We start from the raw sequence: 17,500 nt of genomic DNA on the forward strand, positions 1-17,500 counted from the left end.
AGATGAACATCACAATAAATCTGCTCATAGTGACAACTGCAGTTCTGGTTCTGGTTCAGTTCTGTCAGCTGCTCATATACAGGAGCAGCTCTACAATGTTTCAGTCAGGAGACGACGTCACTGACGACTGTCGGCTGTGACGTCACTAACGAGGCCATCGGCTGTGACATCACTGACGACTCTGTCGGCTGTGACATCACTGACGACTCTGTCGGCTGTGACATCACTGACGACTCTGTCGGCTGTGACGTCTTTATAATGACGTCAGTCTGATGACAGACTGACAAACATCATCTGTGTGATTCATGACACAGTTCAAACAGGATCAATACATCATCTGTCTCCCTTCATCACTACAGACGAAGCTTTATCAATAAGGTCCATGAGGAACAGGAAGGGGCGGGGCTTCATCAGTCACAAATAACAACACGTGAGTTTATTCAATGATTGAATCTAAAATAGAAACACATCACCAGTTAACCTTCCTGTCCCCGGTGACCGCGGCTCTGTGGCAGACAACACTCAGTACTGATGGCTGTAGGTGGAAATCAGAAAAACCACCTGGTTTGACTTAAAATGGCTGCCTGTCACTAAACATGGCTGTAGATGTCCCGAGGTCTCGTTAAAAACACCACTTTTGTCGCCACAAACATGACTGCAGATGCCCGACTTCCCTCCAAAAATATATTTTTTTTTGGCACCACAAACATGCAGGTGTCCTTAAAAACATCCACCGGCGTGACATATACAAATGTTGAAACACTGCGGTCCCTCCTCAAAGATGTCCAACATCCTGTCCACCTCTTGAAGTCGGTCAGTTAATGACGTGCAGAAATATGACTGCTAAACTTTTATCCTGGCAACAAATCATTTTTGATCTTGTTTGAATTGTGACATGAATCACACGTGATGTTTTGGTAGTTTAAAAGATAATATTGCAAGTCAAGAAAGTTGCAGTTTATCGTTAAGATAGTAAAATATCATCTAGTTTTGTATTAAACCGCTCTGTGAACTACATCGTCTCACTCAATATATTTCACCGACACCAACATGGCCGCCGCCTTGGCACAGAAAAAGTCTGGTCGTTCTGAGAACTGCGGTCATGTCAGAGGAGAGCTGGTCAGTTCTGTGAGCTGCTAACAAACCCACATATTTTGGCTTCATTTTAGTACAGTGGGAGGAAAATGGTTGTCCGTCTTTAATTATGTCAACAGGTTGAAGACTGAAGGTTATTAAGACTTCAGATTACAGGAGTTCCTACAAGAGAAGAGAGCTACATCAGAACACAAGAAGAAGAAATCCACCATGACAGCTGTGATAGAAACACCAGGTCAACTTCTTTAATGTGAACATAATTATTCACAACATATTCAAATATTAAATCAGGAACAGCAGATTCATCCTATTGCTTTATTTAAGAATATTATTTCATTCATTTAAACTTTTGTGTGAAATAAACTCACAGGCAGTTAAGATGAATGTTGGAAGGCCACACAGTAAGATTCAGCCGTGGTTTTAGCTCCACACCTGTACCCATATTAGGATTTCCTATCTGTAAACACAGATAACCACGACATTAAAGAATAAAGAAACAAACTCCAGGTTTCAGGTCGTTCCTTCAGAGTCCTCGGAGAAACATAAACTGACTTTTTCAGGATTTGTTCGTGTCGTGAGTCTTCATGTGTCGTCGGAGCACGTAGACGTCGCAGAAGCTCCTCCTACACTTGCTGCAGTAGTATGGCCGCTCCTCCGTGTGGTGCTTCATGTGGTTTTTGAGCGGCGTGCTGAGCAGGAAGCTCTTGCCGCAGACGTTGCATTTGAAGGGCTTCTCTCCGGTGTGCGTCCTCAGATGGGTCTTCATCTCCGAGCTGCTGGCGAAGGTCTTGAAGCAGAAGCCGCAGCTGAAGGGCTTCTCTCCGGTGTGCGTCCTCGAGTGGCGGATCAAGGCTGACCTGAAATTGAAGCAGTTCCCACAAACGCTGCAGCAGAATGGTTTCTCGCCCGTGTGCGTCCTCATGTGCATCACCAGGTTGCCGCTGCGGGTGAAGCTCTTCCCGCAGACTTTACAGATGAACGGCCTCTCGCCCGTGTGGCAGCGTGTGTGCTCCTCCAGCTCGATGCGTTTGCGGAAGGTTTTGCCGCAGGACTGGCAGACGTGGGGCTTGATGTGTGTCTGCAGGTGTTCCAGCAGGTGCTTTCCATCAGGAATTGGTTTGCCGCACACGCCGCACAGGAGGTTGTCGTTGTCGGCATGAGTCTCTACGTGGTTTATCAGGAAGCCGCGGTAGCTGAACGTCTTCCCACAAACTTTACAGGAAGTGCTGCCGCCAGTGTCTTCGGTCTGAGCGGCAGCAGGAGGGGAGAGGTCTGCTGGGGGGTCTAACTGAGGAGCATCAGTCGGCTCAGTGGAAGTGCTCGGCAGGATGTCCTCGTCCACCTTCACATCTTCCACCTGAAGCTGATCCCTGTTATGCTCCAGGACGTAGATGAAGTCTTTGGTGTCCTGCTCCACCTTCATCTGAGGAACCTCAGCCTGAACCTCAGGACCAGTCCACACCTCCTCCTGCTCCTGTTTGATGGTAGGAGGCTCCAGCTGCTCTTGGTCAGGCTGCTGCTGGGGATTGAAGCCCTCAAACTGCTGAACATCTGCAGATGAAGAGAGTCGGTTTAGTAAAACTGCAGACTGAGATTCACAGAGGAAGGACGAGGACTGGGGATCAAACCTCAGGACGGACTAAAGCTCTGATCTCATGTTAAAATGTAAACTTTACAGCAGAACAAAACATGTTTACAGCCTGGTCCGTAGCACATGTATCCCTTCACCACAACTTTTATATAACTCAAAGCTTTCAATTATATTAAGCCTTTAAAGATTCGGGGGCGTGGCCTCTTTGAGTGACAGTTAGCTGCGAACTGTCTGCTGGGCTTTCACCACAGCTAATTCAGTCACTGATCTTCACATCTCAGCTGTGTTTGTGCTGTTGGTGCCTTTTGGAGAATTTTTAATGCAAATATCAGACACATAATACATCTTCCTGTGTGGTTAATTTGGCTAACAGACGGGAGGGGAGGGACAGACGCCGGTGTTTTGGATCAACAAACAACTCTGTTAATGCTAACTGGCAGACAGCAGCTGGAGCTGGCGAGCTCTGGAGGAGACAGCTGAGGGCAGAGCCCAAGTTTCTGGAGGAATTAACGCCCAGAGTCGAGGACAGCACATAGTTTTTTGTTTTTTTTACTTTTGGGATAAAAAGTGGATTTATCTTCACTCTCACTTCTCAACCTGTCAGCAGCAACGAGCCGCAGAGCTGCTGAAGTCTACTGTCATGTTCTGTAATTGCTCCTATCAAAGATATTTTAACTTAATTTCTGTGGGAGACGTGTGGTTTATCTTTACAAATGTCAGTGGGTTGAAAAATTTAAGTTATTAAAACTTCAAGTTACAGTAAAAACAAGAACTACACAAGTACAAAATGAGAAGAAATCCACCATGACAGCTGTGATAGAAACATCAGGTCGACTTCTTTAATGTGAACATGAATATTCACAACATATTCAAATATTCAAAACAGTAACAGAGCTTTTATTTGTGTTGCTAAGCAAACAATTCATAAATTAAATTAAAGGGTTTTGATCATAAATTCATCTCAGTGCTTCATTCAAGAACATAAAATTTAAATAATTGTTTAAAATGAACTTGAAGTTTGCGGTTTTAAACACAAGCACATGTTGCAGTAAAGGTGGATGTTCAAAGGCCTCAGCCAATCAGATTCAGCCGTGGGGATTTTAGAGTCACAGAGAAACATGACTGAAGGAATAAAGAAACAAACTCCAGGTTTCAGGTCGTTCCTTCAGAGTCCTTGAAGGAACATGAACTTATTATTTCAGGATTTGTTCTTGTTGTGAGTCTCCATGTGTCGTCGGAGCACGTAGACGTCGCAGAAGCTCCTCCTACACTTGCTGCAGTAGTATGGCCGCTCCTCCGTGTGGTGCTTCATGTGGTTTTTGAGCGGCGTGCTGAGCAGGAAGCTCTTGCCGCAGACGTTGCATTTGAAGGGCTTCTCTCCGGTGTGCGTCCTCAGATGGGTCTTCATCTCCGAGCTGCTGGCGAAGGTCTTGAAGCAGAAGCGGCAGCTGTAAGGCTTCTCTCCGGTGTGCGTCCTTGAGTGGCGGATCAAGGCTGAGGTGACGTTGAAGCATCTTCCACAAACGCTGCAGCGGTACGGCTTCTCACCCGTATGCGTCCTCATGTGCAACACCAGGTTGCGTTTGCGGCTGCAGCTCTTCCCGCAGACTGTGCAGATGAACGGCCTCTCGCCCGTGTGGCAGCGTGTGTGCTCCTCCAGCTCGATGCGTTTGCGGAAGGTTTTGCCGCAGGACTGGCAGACGTGGGGCTTGATGTGTGTCTGCAGGTGTTCCAGCAGGTTCTGACTGGTCGGCAGCAGTTTGCCGCACACGCCGCAGAGGCAACTCTCGACGGCATGCATCTCTGCATGGTTTATCAGGAAGCCGCGGTAGCTGAACGTCTTCCCACAAACTTTACAGGAAGTGCTGCCGCCAGTGTCTTCGGTCTGAGTGGCAGCAGGAGGGGGGAGGTCTGCTGGGGGGTCTAACTGAGGAGCATCAGTTAGACCAGAGGAAGTGTTCGGCAGGATGTCCTCGTCTTTCAGCTCCACCTTCAGAACCTCCTCAGAGAGCCCAGACTCCACCTGAGGTTGCTCACTCCTGTACTCAATGGCGTAGATGAAGTCTTTGGTGTCCTGCTCCACCTTCATCTGAGGAGCCTCATTATCAGGACTGGTCCACACCTCCTCCTGCTCATCCTCCTGCTCCCCCTCCTGCTCCTCCTCTTGCTCCTCCTCTTGCTCCTGTTTGATGGTAGGAGGCTGCAGCTGCTCCTGGTCAGGCTGCTGTTGAAGGTCGAAGCCCTCGAACTGCTGAACGTCTGCAGATGAAGAGAGTCTGGTTTAGTAAAACTGCAGACTGAGATTCAAAAGGGTTGGTCTGGCACTACACAGTGTTCTCACTTGCAATGCTAATGCCTATTCTCCACGATTGAGCTTCAATAAATGTTTCAGTGGAGACATCCAAGTCTCCTGAACCTTCTTCAGAAACGAGTTGACCAGTTCTCGAGTATTTCTTCACACAAATTAGCGTCACGAACAGGATCGCACAATGTCTTTGTTTGATTGGATTATGAAGTAGCTGTAGACAACAATAGTTGTTTATTTCCCACAAATAGTCAGATTACTGGACATTAGTTAAAGCCAGCGAGCAACGGCACGCACTGTGAGTCTGTGTGTTTGAATTGAAGTGAACCTCTGAGTGAAGTCAGCACTCAGCAGAGACTCTGGTTCTGGTTCTGGTTCTGGTTCTCTCCTCTCTGTAACGTTACGTTCATGAAGTAAAGTATATTTCCCCTCCAGCTCCGGTCAGCAGTCAACACTACAGAACTAAAACATCCGACAGTGGACGTCACCTCCAGATCACTGCTGCAGTCAGGTTGATAAACAGGAGTGAAGATAAATCCACTTATTAATCCCACAAGTTACAAAGTAATCTCTGAGCTCTCCTCCCGTCGGATCAGAGCAGAATCTGATGTGACTCCAGGTGTTTATTCCTCCAGAAGGTCTGGATCAGCAACAACTCTCTCCTACAGTGTTGCCCGGCTCTGAGAAGCTGAGACGCGGCTGTCCGGGGGCCTCTTTACTCTTAATCCACTCCTGAGATCACGACTGAATTTTCATTTTGGGGCGAACTGTTCCTTTAACTCTCACACAGATACTGTTTGTTACCATCTATACATTACAGCAGGATCATAGTTACTGAGATTCAGTTATAATTTTAGCTTTCATGTCACACCCCAAGACTTTGAATGGCACCGTCTGGGCCCAGTATGAAACATCTCAGGCGTAACATACAGACTGAACACAGCTCCGAGGCTTCATAACTCGGGCTGTGACGAGATCTCGTGTCATGAGATGGTGATTTATTGACGGTCCCTCAGTCAGGCTCCAGAGCAGCCCGAGGTTCTGGGAGGCAGCTGACCGACCTCCTGCTGCCAACACTGGGTGAACCTGAGGACGAGACGCCGCTGGGTGTCTCTGGACTGGATGTCTGTGGGTCACCGCGGACGTGAACAACATGAGTACGTTAAACATTTCAAAACGGAGCTGCGTTGGGTTGCAGTTTGTGACTTCCACTCGAAGAAAACTTCTAAGAAGTTCTTAAGTTAAAATATCGTCTCGTGGACCGTCTGGGCTCTGAGCTCAGAGTACCGTCTGGGCTCTGAGCTGAGTGGACCGTCTGGGCTCTGAGCTGAGTGGACCGTCTGGGTTCTGAGCTCAGTGGACCGTTTGGGCTCTGAGCTCAGAGTACTGTCTGGGCTCTGAGCTGAGTGGACCGTCTGGGCTCTGAGCTCAGTGGACCGTCTGGACTCTGAGCTCAGTGGACCGTCTGGGCTCTGAGCTCAGTGGACCGTCTGGACTCTGAGCTCAGTGGACCGTCTGGGCTCTGAGCTCAGTGGACCGTCTGGACTCTGAGCTCAGTGGACCGTCTGGGCTCTGAGCTGAGTGGACCGTCTGGGCTCTGAGCTTAGTGGATCGTCTGGGCTCTGAGCTCAGTGGACCGTCTGGTCTCTGAGCTTAGTGGACCGCCACACCGCTTTAATAATTCTGTTATAAAATACATGTGGGTGTGTTTTGTGCAGATGAAACAGGAAGAGATGTGACTCAGCAGGTTTGATGTTCCTGACTCAGTCCAAACATTAAATCATCATCATCATCATCAGACTGGACCTGTGAGCGTGCGGCTCTCCGGTGGTTCTGTGTCCGGACTCGTCCGCTCCTCCGCCGGTCGGTACCGCCGGATCAGCTGCTCCTCGTGCTCCACCATCACTCTCTCCACCAGCACCAGGATCTCCTCCGCCGCCGCCGTCAACCTCTCGGTCACCAGAGTCTTCAACACCCGCAGGCTGGACATCCTGAGCTGCAACAGCCGGGAGATCCACTCGCAGTCCGCTCGGTTCGTTTCCGCTGCTCGGATCAGCGTCACCGGGTCACTGCGGAAGTTCCGCTCACACCTCTTCACAATAAAAGCATGTCTCAAACCCGTGTGGTTGCCTGCAGAGAGCAGCAGGTGGAGTCAGAGTCCCGTCCGTGTGCGAGCTGACAGACCTCAGTCCGACAGAAAATCACTGCAGCACAGAAACTGAGACAAGAAGTCTTTATTTATCTGAAGACATGTAAATATATTCACATGACCTGATATTTACACTCATTATCGGACTGCCCTCCATGACATGAAGTTGATTGAGTTTATTGGTTTCATTTAATCACGTGATCAGGTCAAACTCATCCAAGCTGGGAAAAAAAGATTAGTTATGTTTTTTTGCTTTTTAATAAATAAATAAAATAAATATGACAGGAGTCATAACTGTGAGATTTAAGTTAAAATCACGAGAAGTAGTCAAAATCAAAAGTGTGACTGTAATGTTCACAGTTTGGACTAATTATGACTTTTAAAGTCAAAATGATGCCATAATAAGGACATTTTCCTGATTATACTGGTGAATAACTTTTATTTGTAACAGCTACTTATACTCGTACTTTTACTGGAGTAAAAGTACGAGTACTTGTAAGTTAGTATGTTTACAGTGTAGTATTAGTACTTTGACTGAAGTAATCTATTTAATACTTGTAACAGAGTATGTTTACAGTGTGGTATCAGTACTCTGACCGGGGTAAAGTAACTGAGTACTTCCTCCACCTCTGCTCGTCCTTCGCTCAGACTTTGATGCGCGCTCCCGCCCTCCCGTGTGTCGGGGGCGCGCCGGGTCGCGGGCTCGTGCCCGGCTCTGTGAGGGGCAGCCAGCCGCGCGCACCGACCGCACCGGGAGTCCGCTCACCTCCAGCGGCTCGCACAGGATCTAACAGCGGCTTCTCGGTGGACATTTGAGGGGCAGGAAGGAAAGGGGCGCCTCGCTTCTCCCGGACGCCGGGTGGTTGGAAGTTTAAAGCCCGCTGAGCGAACCCGGGAGAGCGGAACAATGAGGGGGAGCCAGCCGGGCCACCGGACCGCCGCCGGCTGCCGCAGCTAACGGCTAGCAAGAAGCAACTGGCGGCCAAAGCGACGGAAGTCCCTCATGACGGAGTACAAACCGACTTTTAACGCTTTCTCGCGTCGTTCAAACACTTAGACTGTCGTTTCCAGAGATAACGGGCACTTCTGGAGCGTTTCTTTGACACAGAACAAGTTTGCTCCCGCTCGGATATGGAGACCGGCTCGGTGGCAGGCGACGTGGACTCTCTGCACGGCGGGCTGAGCCTCCTGGACCCCCTGGTGGACCGGATCCTGGTGGACACCGTGTCACAGCAGCAGGGATGGATCCGAGTTTACGGTAAGAACAGCAGACACTCAGTGGGGCTCGGTACTGACCCGACAACTTCTCCGGTATCATTAACAGAGTCAGCAGGTAGTCCGAGGAGCTGTTACCGTGCGGAGAGCCCGGTCACAGCCCGGTAACAGCCCGGTAACAGCCGCGGGCCAAGGCCGAGGTCATGGCGGCCACCGGCCGGCTGTGAGGAAACCGGAGCTGCTGAGGAAGCTCCGTGTGTGTGTGTGTGTGTGTGTGTGTGTGTGTGTGTTAACCTTCACCTCACTCTCACGATGGCAGAAAACTCCTCCAGCTTTCAGTCTCAGGGGTCAGAGGTCAGCACCCCCCACCTCCAGCTGGGTTCAGGGTGTCCTGGAGGTTTGGACCCAGGTCCTCTGGTTTACCTCAGAAGATCCTCACAGTTTTCATGACACAGAACTCCAAAACCTTTTCGTCCGAAACAGGAAGAAACCTCATGTTCCCTGATGGGGAGTTGTGAGGAGGTGATGCTACGTTAAAAGCATCCAGAGAAAACAGGGATGTTCAGGACATCGAGAGACAAGCTGAGTGAACTTTATTAACATCAGAGTCTGGGGAGCTCAGAGCGCATCAGGACATTCAACACTGTTTGTATGAATCAATCCACCGTATTTCATCCTCAGAGTGAATCTGTCTCAGACAGGTTTCCTCTAATGGAGGAAGCTTCCACAACTCTCCATATGTTGACCTTTCTCATCTGTTTCCCTCCATCTCCCCTCCTTGTGATCATTTCTTAAGTTTTTACAGTGTTTAGTTAACTTTAGGAGTTTTACAGCAGCTCATACGATGAGACAGCCGTCTTCTGCTATGCTGATCTGTTGTTTCCCGTCACTACCCGACCCACTTTACCAAAGACTACCAAGGACGCAGCACTCAGACTGTTCTGTTCAGCCAAATGAATGTCAAATCAATATGGAGAGTTTTTCTCCGCTGACCTTGAATCCTTAAAGTTTCACACATCTGACGCAGACTGTTTCCCGTGACAGTAACTCCCTCTGCGGCGTCCAGCTCGTCGTGCTTCCCTGTTCGTTCAGCTCTGCAGGGGATGAATGTGACGTGTTGTGAGTCATAACTGATGTAGTGATGTAAAGTTCAGGTACACACCTATACCTACCAGTTTTAGCTGAAAAGTGACCAAAACAATAAATCAACTTGCAGAATAATCACTGGGTAACTGTGTCGATCAGTTGGTTGACTAATTGTTTCAGGTCTGATTAAATGTTCCTGTTGAGCTGTCAGTGAGAGCTGTTCATAGCACTGAGAGTCGTGTGGGCCAAAGAGTCAGAGCAGGACTTCAGGTTTATATTTGATTTAAATGATCTTCTCTGATCTAAAATGTTTCTCTAAGAACAGAAAATCAAGCCTGGAAAAACTTCACATACACTCAAAAAACATCCAAGCAGTTGTTGTAAATTTGTTCCCACGCACCCTGAACGCAGCGCTGGTATCTGGAAGCAGGACTCTGTCAGGATGTTTGCTCTGCCTCCCTCCCTCCCTCCCTCCCTCCCTCCCCCCCGGCGTTGGCAGAGTGTGATGTCAGCAGCCGGTTTGTGCCGGTGATCTCACCCGGCTGGACTCCGGCTCTGGCATCAGATCCTCGCTGCCGTCCACGGCTCGCATACCTCAAATAGATTCAACAATGGCTGGTGCCGCGGTGCCTTCAGGACCTCCTCACTGCGTACAGACGTACACATGAGGTGTGTTCAGCCACATTCATGCTTTATTTAGCTGCCAGTGTTGAGTCAGAGAGGCTGAGGTCAGCTTCCTGCATCAGCAGCAGGTCAGAGATGAGGTCATCATATTAACTGATTTACTGGAGGAGGGCGAGGTTTATGGTTATCTTTAATTATTTTCAGTTTGAACAATACATGCCTTAATATTCAGGATTTTAAGAATTCACAATGATAACATGCTGACAAAGAAACAAGACAAGAAGAGGAGTTTGATTTGATTATATTTCTGTGATGAGTTATATAAATGTCTTCCTTCAAGAAGAGAACTTATTCAGACATTTAGGAAGTCCTGTTCAGTCTGTGGAGAGCCGATAGTTCTGGTTCAGGTTTGGACTGAGTCTGTTTCGGCTGGTTGTGATACCTGAGACGCTGTTCCATGTTCACATTAAGATTATTTTAACTTGGTTTGATTTTTATGAGCTGTGATTCAGACTGAAAACAGTCCTGTGTTTTTGTGTTGGTGGGATGAAATAGGATTTAAACCCATTTAAAGGTTTCTTCCTTCGTACAGTCAGGATGTTACAGTTTTTGAAAGTCATCACAGCTGCAACTTGCGTATCTGTCGTCACAACGACAAGAAGTAAACTGTACAAATACTGCATCCTCGTTACTACCAGGAACGTGTGGTTTTATCTCTCGGATGATGCTGTGTTGCAGTAAAAGGAGAGGTCGGCAACGGATGCACCGATATATGGAAATTCTGGGCCAATACTGCTGATTAAAATAACAATTTGACCGATAACGATAGAGATATTTTTATAATTTTGAATTTGTCATAATTTTTGAATTTGCGGGACGGTGGTATCAGACAGCTAATCGGGTTTTACGATAAACTATCGTAATTTAATCAGCCTGTAAAAATCCACTATCAGTCAACCTCTAGATGTTAGTCCTGTTGTTATAATCTGATCAAAGCTGGAAAGAGCTTCAGAGTCAGATGGATTCAGAGAACGCTCCAGGACGTGTTTAGACTAGCTTAGCACAAATACTGGAAACAGAGGGAAACTGCTAGCCTAGCTCCACCAAAAGAGAAAGAATTCCTCTGAGTTTGATCTTCTGGCTGAATCTATGATCACCTCCAGCTTTAATAATCACCACGTTGATCTCCAGTGTACAGAGTGATTCTGAGCCTGTTGCTGTTGTTTTAATCCGTCTCTGTCGGCTCACTGGAAGCATCGACAAAGAGTTTTATCCAGAGAAAGGCAGCTTTATATAAGCCTATTAAAGCTGACCGCAGACACAGGATTCACCCTTTTTTCTCCTCACCCCCCGCTGAGCGTGAGCAGTCAGCATTCAGACGTTAAGTCGGCTCAGTCACATGACAACATATGTTTTATAATTTCATCTTCTGACTGATTTAATCCTGAGCCGTGACGTGTTCAGTCAGATTAAATATGAAGCGGGCGTGATGACAGACCACCTGACCAGGACAAGAAAGGGTTAGGGTAAATGTATTGTGATTTAATGAGATAACAAACAATCATCTTCACTGTCGATTATTTAATGGTTTAATTGATTAGTTGTTTGGTCTCCAGAAGAAAGAAAGCAGAAAGTATTCACATGTAACAAGCTGACATCAGAGAATTTAGACTCTTTTTCCAGAGTCTCTCAGAGACGGTGTTAACTCACCACCAACCAGACTCTGTTAAAGAGTATTCACGAAAGTGTCAAGTCTTTAAAAGTCCCTCTTTCATTTGTTTCAGTTTACTGTCACAGAGGAGGAAATTAAACAAGAAAATATTCACATTTAACAAGCTTGAATCTGAGAATTTAGACTTTTATTTTCCTAAAAAATTACTTAACTTAAAAGGTACTTAACTGATTAATTGCTTATTAAAATAGGTGGTGATTAATTTAATAGTTGATAACTAATCGATAATCGTTGCAGCTCTAGCCATAGATCATGTAGTGATACTGCAGGGCTGCAAACAGCATTAATCTGTAAGGTCTTAATTGATGTAAGACATCCTACATCCGTCTGTTACTGTTTAAATGTGCCTCTGAAGAGGTTTCAGATTCCCTGTTGAGGGTCAGAGGTCAGGACAGGAAGGTTTCCCTCCGTCTGACCGGCAGCCATAAGGTGTTTGAACTGACGGCGGCAGGATGAGGCGCTGCCCGCTGAGGTTTTAAGCCGTCATATTGGACGGGGATTGTGGGAGTTTGTTGTCTTGAGGCCAATTCACACCTGAGATTCCTGCTGGACTGAAGCCAGACTGACGTTTGCTTCATGTTTCCTGTGTGGCTGCATGTGTGAAAGAAGCAGATATTCACTCTGTATATACAACGTCTGTTGTAGATTCAGAATTTATTTGAGCTGTTACGAAGCTGTGCATTTAAAAGTCCTTAAAATGTCTTTAATTTAGCTTTATGAGGCTTTAAATTGTACAACATTCCCCCTCAGTACAGTAATGAAAACAAACAGGATACAAACAGTTGGAAGCATCTTGAGTCTCAAAAACAGAAACTTTATATTCAGTCGTTCCCGACCTGGAAAACAGAAGATACATATTTCTGAAGCTCCAAAGTTCTGCTAATATAAAATAAAATAAAATAAATAAAAAAATGTCAGGCTCCATAGGTATCATGCAAAGATAGAAAACCTTGGAAGTCAACAGAGCACAGACATTAATATCTCCACTAGTCTTCACATTGTTGAAACAAATGTTGATGTTTTTTTTAACTGGCTGTAATATCACATTCAGTGGTTTTATGTCAAGGTTTTCTATCTGTGTGATACCAGCTGAGCCTGTTTTTCATTCGGTTCAGGAAAATTGCAAGTTACAGCTCGTAATGGATTGTTTTATTGCACACTAGATATGAAAATTCATGGCATTAACTGGGAGGGCCTTGGTCAGTTGGTATGGAATGATCATTTCATCAGTATGCTTTCATTGACAATACAAGAAAGACACTTGATGTCAAAACTGATGGTTTGTAAAATATTAACTTGCGATGTGTTGAAGAGTCTAAAAGTAATAAAATACCCAGGAAACAGTCAAAATTGAACACAACTTAACCTGAAGGTAAAACATTGTCTGAAAAAATATTGCTTATATCACATCTTAAATGCAACAGGAAACCAGAGTTGTTAACTTCAGTAACAGATGTTTGTTTTTTTAAAGCAACATTTGACATTTCAGTGCAAATTATGTAATTTAAATGTACATTAATAAAATAATAGGTTAAACTGAGTAGTCCTTCTGGTGCTGACTAGTGAGGGCAGCAGCGTTTAATCTACTAGTCAGCTAATCGGCACATTCCTACTATTAGCAGGTAGATAATGTCAGTGGGTTCAGGTCCATGTGCTGGTCTTCAGGACAATGGAGGCTGATCACATGAGGAAATGGAAAGTTCCCTCCAGGCCCGGCTGTTATCAGGACGATGGGGGCGTTGAGACAGGATTTCCCCTCTGAAACAAAACAAGAGTCGAGCTTCTCTGGACAAAAATAAGTTGCTGTCTATTTCAGGACACACAGTGGAAAAACACAGGAGGGGTTCCTTTTATTTCAGGGATCCACTGGGATCACAATGATCAGGTCTGCATGCTGTTCAGGCTGCTTTAGGTTTTATTTTTGAACAGTGGCGACTGATGAGACAGTCGCTTTCATAAATGTTTGTTTAGAAAATTACATAAAATGTATTAATGACTTTTGCTAAGGAACCAGTGAAAACTTCACTGGGATGTAATGATAATAAATTATCATAAACATCTTTTTCTGCATTATAATCTATCCAAAAAAGTTTTTTCTATGGGCCAACAGATATATTTGTCAGGCTCTAATCTACTTTACAAGAACCAAACCATTATGAGCTGTAACTTGCAAATGTCCTGTACCCAATGAAAAACAGGCTCAAAAGGTATCATGCATGGATAGAAAACTTGAAGTCAACACAGTACAAATATCTACAGATGAAATAAAACCAACAAATGTGATATTACAGCCATTAACGTAACGTACAGCCGTACGAAAAATGTGCTATTTTGACAAATTATTAAATAATAATGTAATTTAAAGTCTTTGAATTTTTTGTCTGTCTGCAAGGAATAATAACACATTCACATAAATAATTACAAGGAAAAACTACAGTAAAAATATCTAATAAGTTTGTATTTCCAGCTCTGAGGCTGTTTAACAAGATGTGTGTCACTCAGTCTTTTCTGCAGGACCAAATAAATTGATGTGACAGAACTTCATTAATACTACACAGGTTCAACATTTGGGTCAACAAAGTGAAAACTAGTGGAGCTATGAATGTTTGAAAATAAAAAACATGGTTTATTGTTATTAATCTAATGACTGTAAACATCCAGCATTAACTATTTAAATGAACACATGTTGTAAATGATCTTCAGGGTCTCTTTGATGTTCAGGACAAATTTCAACCCAATCCAGTGAATAATAAGACGTAGGTGAGGCTTTTTCTATCTGTCTGATACCTATTGAGCCTGTTTTTCATTGGGTTCAGGAAATTTGCAAGTTACAGCTTGTAATGGTTTGGTTTGTTGTATTATAGATGATGTTATCATGTTCTGTGTATCTGGACAGAATATTCATTTGCGTTATTTAGCTCAATATACATAAATGATTTTGCAATTCCAAACTTTTATCAACTTTTTCAACCCAATCTAATGAAAAATAAGATGTAGATATTCATAATGTGTTGATTTTTCTATCTTTGTGTAATACCTATTGAGCCTGTTTTTCATTGAGATCAGGACACTTGCAAGTTACAGTTACAGGTTTTTGTAGCATTTTACATTTCAATAAGTTTTAAGGTGAATGTTTTCATGACACGAACTGCAAAAACTTCTGTTTTCTGGGCGAGTTGGTCCAGAATGACTCATAAAATCCTAATCTCCTTCTCTGTCTCTCTGTTCACTTGCTGCTCCGCAAACTGATCTGCAGTCACATTGTGTGAAGCCGACTGAAACACATGGCGAACATGATGTTAATCAGCGTGAGGAACTATAAATATTGATTTAATGAGTCAGTGGAGACACGTGTGATCAGATGGAGACAGAACAGAAGAAGTTAACTCATGAAATGTTGAACATGTACTGTAGATACAGTGAGCAGGGAGCTGTTAGTGATGTTGTGCTGTTACTTCATCATGAGATCAATAAAAACACAACAATAATATACAATATGTTTTGTACATTATTGTGTTTTTATTGGGTTAAAATGGTTGGTGTGGTTCAGGTTTCTTCCTGTTTAATGTCTGATCCAGTTTTCCTGTTTGTATGTGGTGTCAGATATCAGTAGGAAGTAATCAGATTACCCCAGGTGGCTGTAAACACAGCAGAAGTGGATGAGTGGTGGCGAGCGGCTGCAGATTAAAGCGTCTCAGTTGTAATTGTAAATTGGATCAGATGATTGAACTGTAACTGTCCTGTAAACACTGCTGATGTCTGACTGAGAGAGAGTCGACATGTTTACACGATGTTTACGACTTCTGTAACCGCCGACTGTTTGTTGTGCAGCGTCAGAATGAGTGAGGATCTTAACGAGTGTCACTTATGTTGTGGAAGAGAACCACAGAGCTGATTTATTACATCAGTTGTGTGTGGGAGACAGACTGAGAGGGAACTGATCACTGCTTCTCAATCAGAGCTCACGAAAACCAGTTTGTGCACAAAAAGCAGGACTCACAGATTTTAAGATATTTTGTTATGTTTGTGAAAATTTCCACAGAAGTTAAAACATGAAGAAAGAAATCAAGTAAGAGTCAGAAGCTGTTGTTTGTTGAGTAAATAATGTGCTAAACATCATGGCATGTATCATTAACTGAAAATGAAATGATCTTTATTGGAATGAAAGATTTGAATCATGTTGCACAGCTCAACTGAAGGTCTGAATATCTTTTCAGCAGCTGGATCAATAAACCAGTCTTTATTTAAGTGATTGCACCATTTTTGTTTTTTTGACTATTTTTCTAACATTTCGTGGAATAAACGTAGAAAATAAAAGTCAGATTAATTGATAATGTAGATTACTGTTAGCTGCAGGTCTGTTTGGATCAGACAAACTCAGACTTCAGTTCTTTTTCCTTAAACGCTGATGTTTTGGCAGCTTTCTGCCTCGAGCTGTTTGGACTTCTTCACGTTCTTCACACTGACCTCTGCTCAGTTTGAACTTCCTGTCTGTTTTCTGGAAGCGTCGTCTGTCCTCGGATCCGTCGCCCTCCAGCAGAGACTTGTGGGAGATTTACCCAGGATTCCTGAGGGCCGCGTCCCTCCTCTGCTGGTATCCAGGCTGATTTATTGGTCTCTTTACGGCCGCTGGTTATTTTTAGCCGGAGGCTGCTGCTGGTTTCCGGCAGGATGGAGATGAGAAGTGGACTGAGTGGCGTCTAATGGAACAACAGGGCCGGGACATTTTAGGTTTTAACCTCCTCCTGAGTTTGGTGGCTGTGTTCTGATGCGTCGTCGTCGGGGTTTCCACCTGATTAACTTCCTCTCTCTGCTCCTGTTTGTCTCCTCCTGTTGTTTCCTTTCAGTGCTCACAGTGATTTTCAGGAGCAGGAATGTTTGTTTCATCTCCTGTCTGGGCTTAATGCCAGGAAATGATTTAGATTCCACATTTAAGTCAGATTCAGCCCCCTGAACCGACCTGTTACCCACAACTATCTGAAAATCAGTTCTACACGTGAGTTTATAATGTCATAAATAAGCTCTGACCTGAGCTGTCGAGGGGTAAAAAAGGTTCAGACGACTGCTGGCAGTATAGAGGTGGAGAGAGGAGCAGAGAGCATCTCAAAGATAAAACTGTTGTACTTCCTGACTGGGACAGATTTCCAGGTGAAGCTGCAGGTGTGACGGCAGTCAGCTGATCTGAGAGCTATGATTTCTATCATCCTTCTGTTCTGTGTGGAGTCGATGTCTCCTGCTGCCTTCAGTCATCATCACTCTGTCCAACATAATCGCAATTCACGATATTAGCCCGATAATCATCAAAATAGAAAACTAGAAAACTTTTTCAATTTCTCGAAAACAAACTAGAATCACTTAAACCTTCCATGTCGTTAGGAAACAAATATTTTTCATCACAGACAAACAAACAAAGAATCTTTAAGAAGTCATAAATCACAAATAATTGATAAATTTATTGTGGTAACCTCATCCAGCCTGTTGATCTTTATTTACACACATCTGATCAACTCGATGTTGTGGGGATACAGTGTGCAAGCCGAGCCTTCACCATGGTGACCTGCTCAGGAATTCAAAATAAGTGAGGAAACCAACATCGGACTGTACGTCAGCGAGCTGCTCGGCTCGTTACTCATTCATGTGAGGAAAGTCACGATTATCCCCAACGTGAAATTCACAAAGTCCATCTGCTGAGGACGACGATGA

General features: G+C 44.7%; 2 protein-coding genes across 2 annotated transcripts in view; one reads left to right on the forward strand and one right to left on the reverse strand.

Moving 5' to 3' along the window:
- Positions 1-3,511: 3,511 nt before the first annotated feature.
- On the reverse strand, positions 3,512-7,952 carry LOC141017092 (uncharacterized). Its single transcript, XM_073491709.1, has 3 exons — positions 7,907-7,952; positions 6,798-7,121; positions 3,512-4,945 (listed from the first exon to the last, which is right to left on the reverse strand). Exons 1-3 carry the CDS (start codon positions 7,950-7,952, stop codon positions 3,885-3,887), a joined length of 1,431 nt encoding a protein of 476 aa, XP_073347810.1. The 3' UTR covers positions 3,512-3,884.
- The window catches only part of rasal2 (RAS protein activator like 2), a 74,829-nt gene continuing 65,210 nt past the window's right edge, over positions 7,882-17,500 (forward strand). Inside the window, exon 1 of the mRNA XM_073490699.1 lies at positions 7,882-8,398. Within this exon, the coding sequence (XP_073346800.1) occupies positions 8,272-8,398 (127 nt within the window). The 5' untranslated portion in view covers positions 7,882-8,271. The remainder of the gene's footprint in view (positions 8,399-17,500) is intronic.

The sequence above is a fragment of the Pagrus major genome, chromosome 21 (genome assembly GCF_040436345.1).
Source record: "Pagrus major chromosome 21, Pma_NU_1.0".
NCBI classification, from domain to species: domain Eukaryota; kingdom Metazoa; phylum Chordata; class Actinopteri; order Spariformes; family Sparidae; genus Pagrus; species Pagrus major.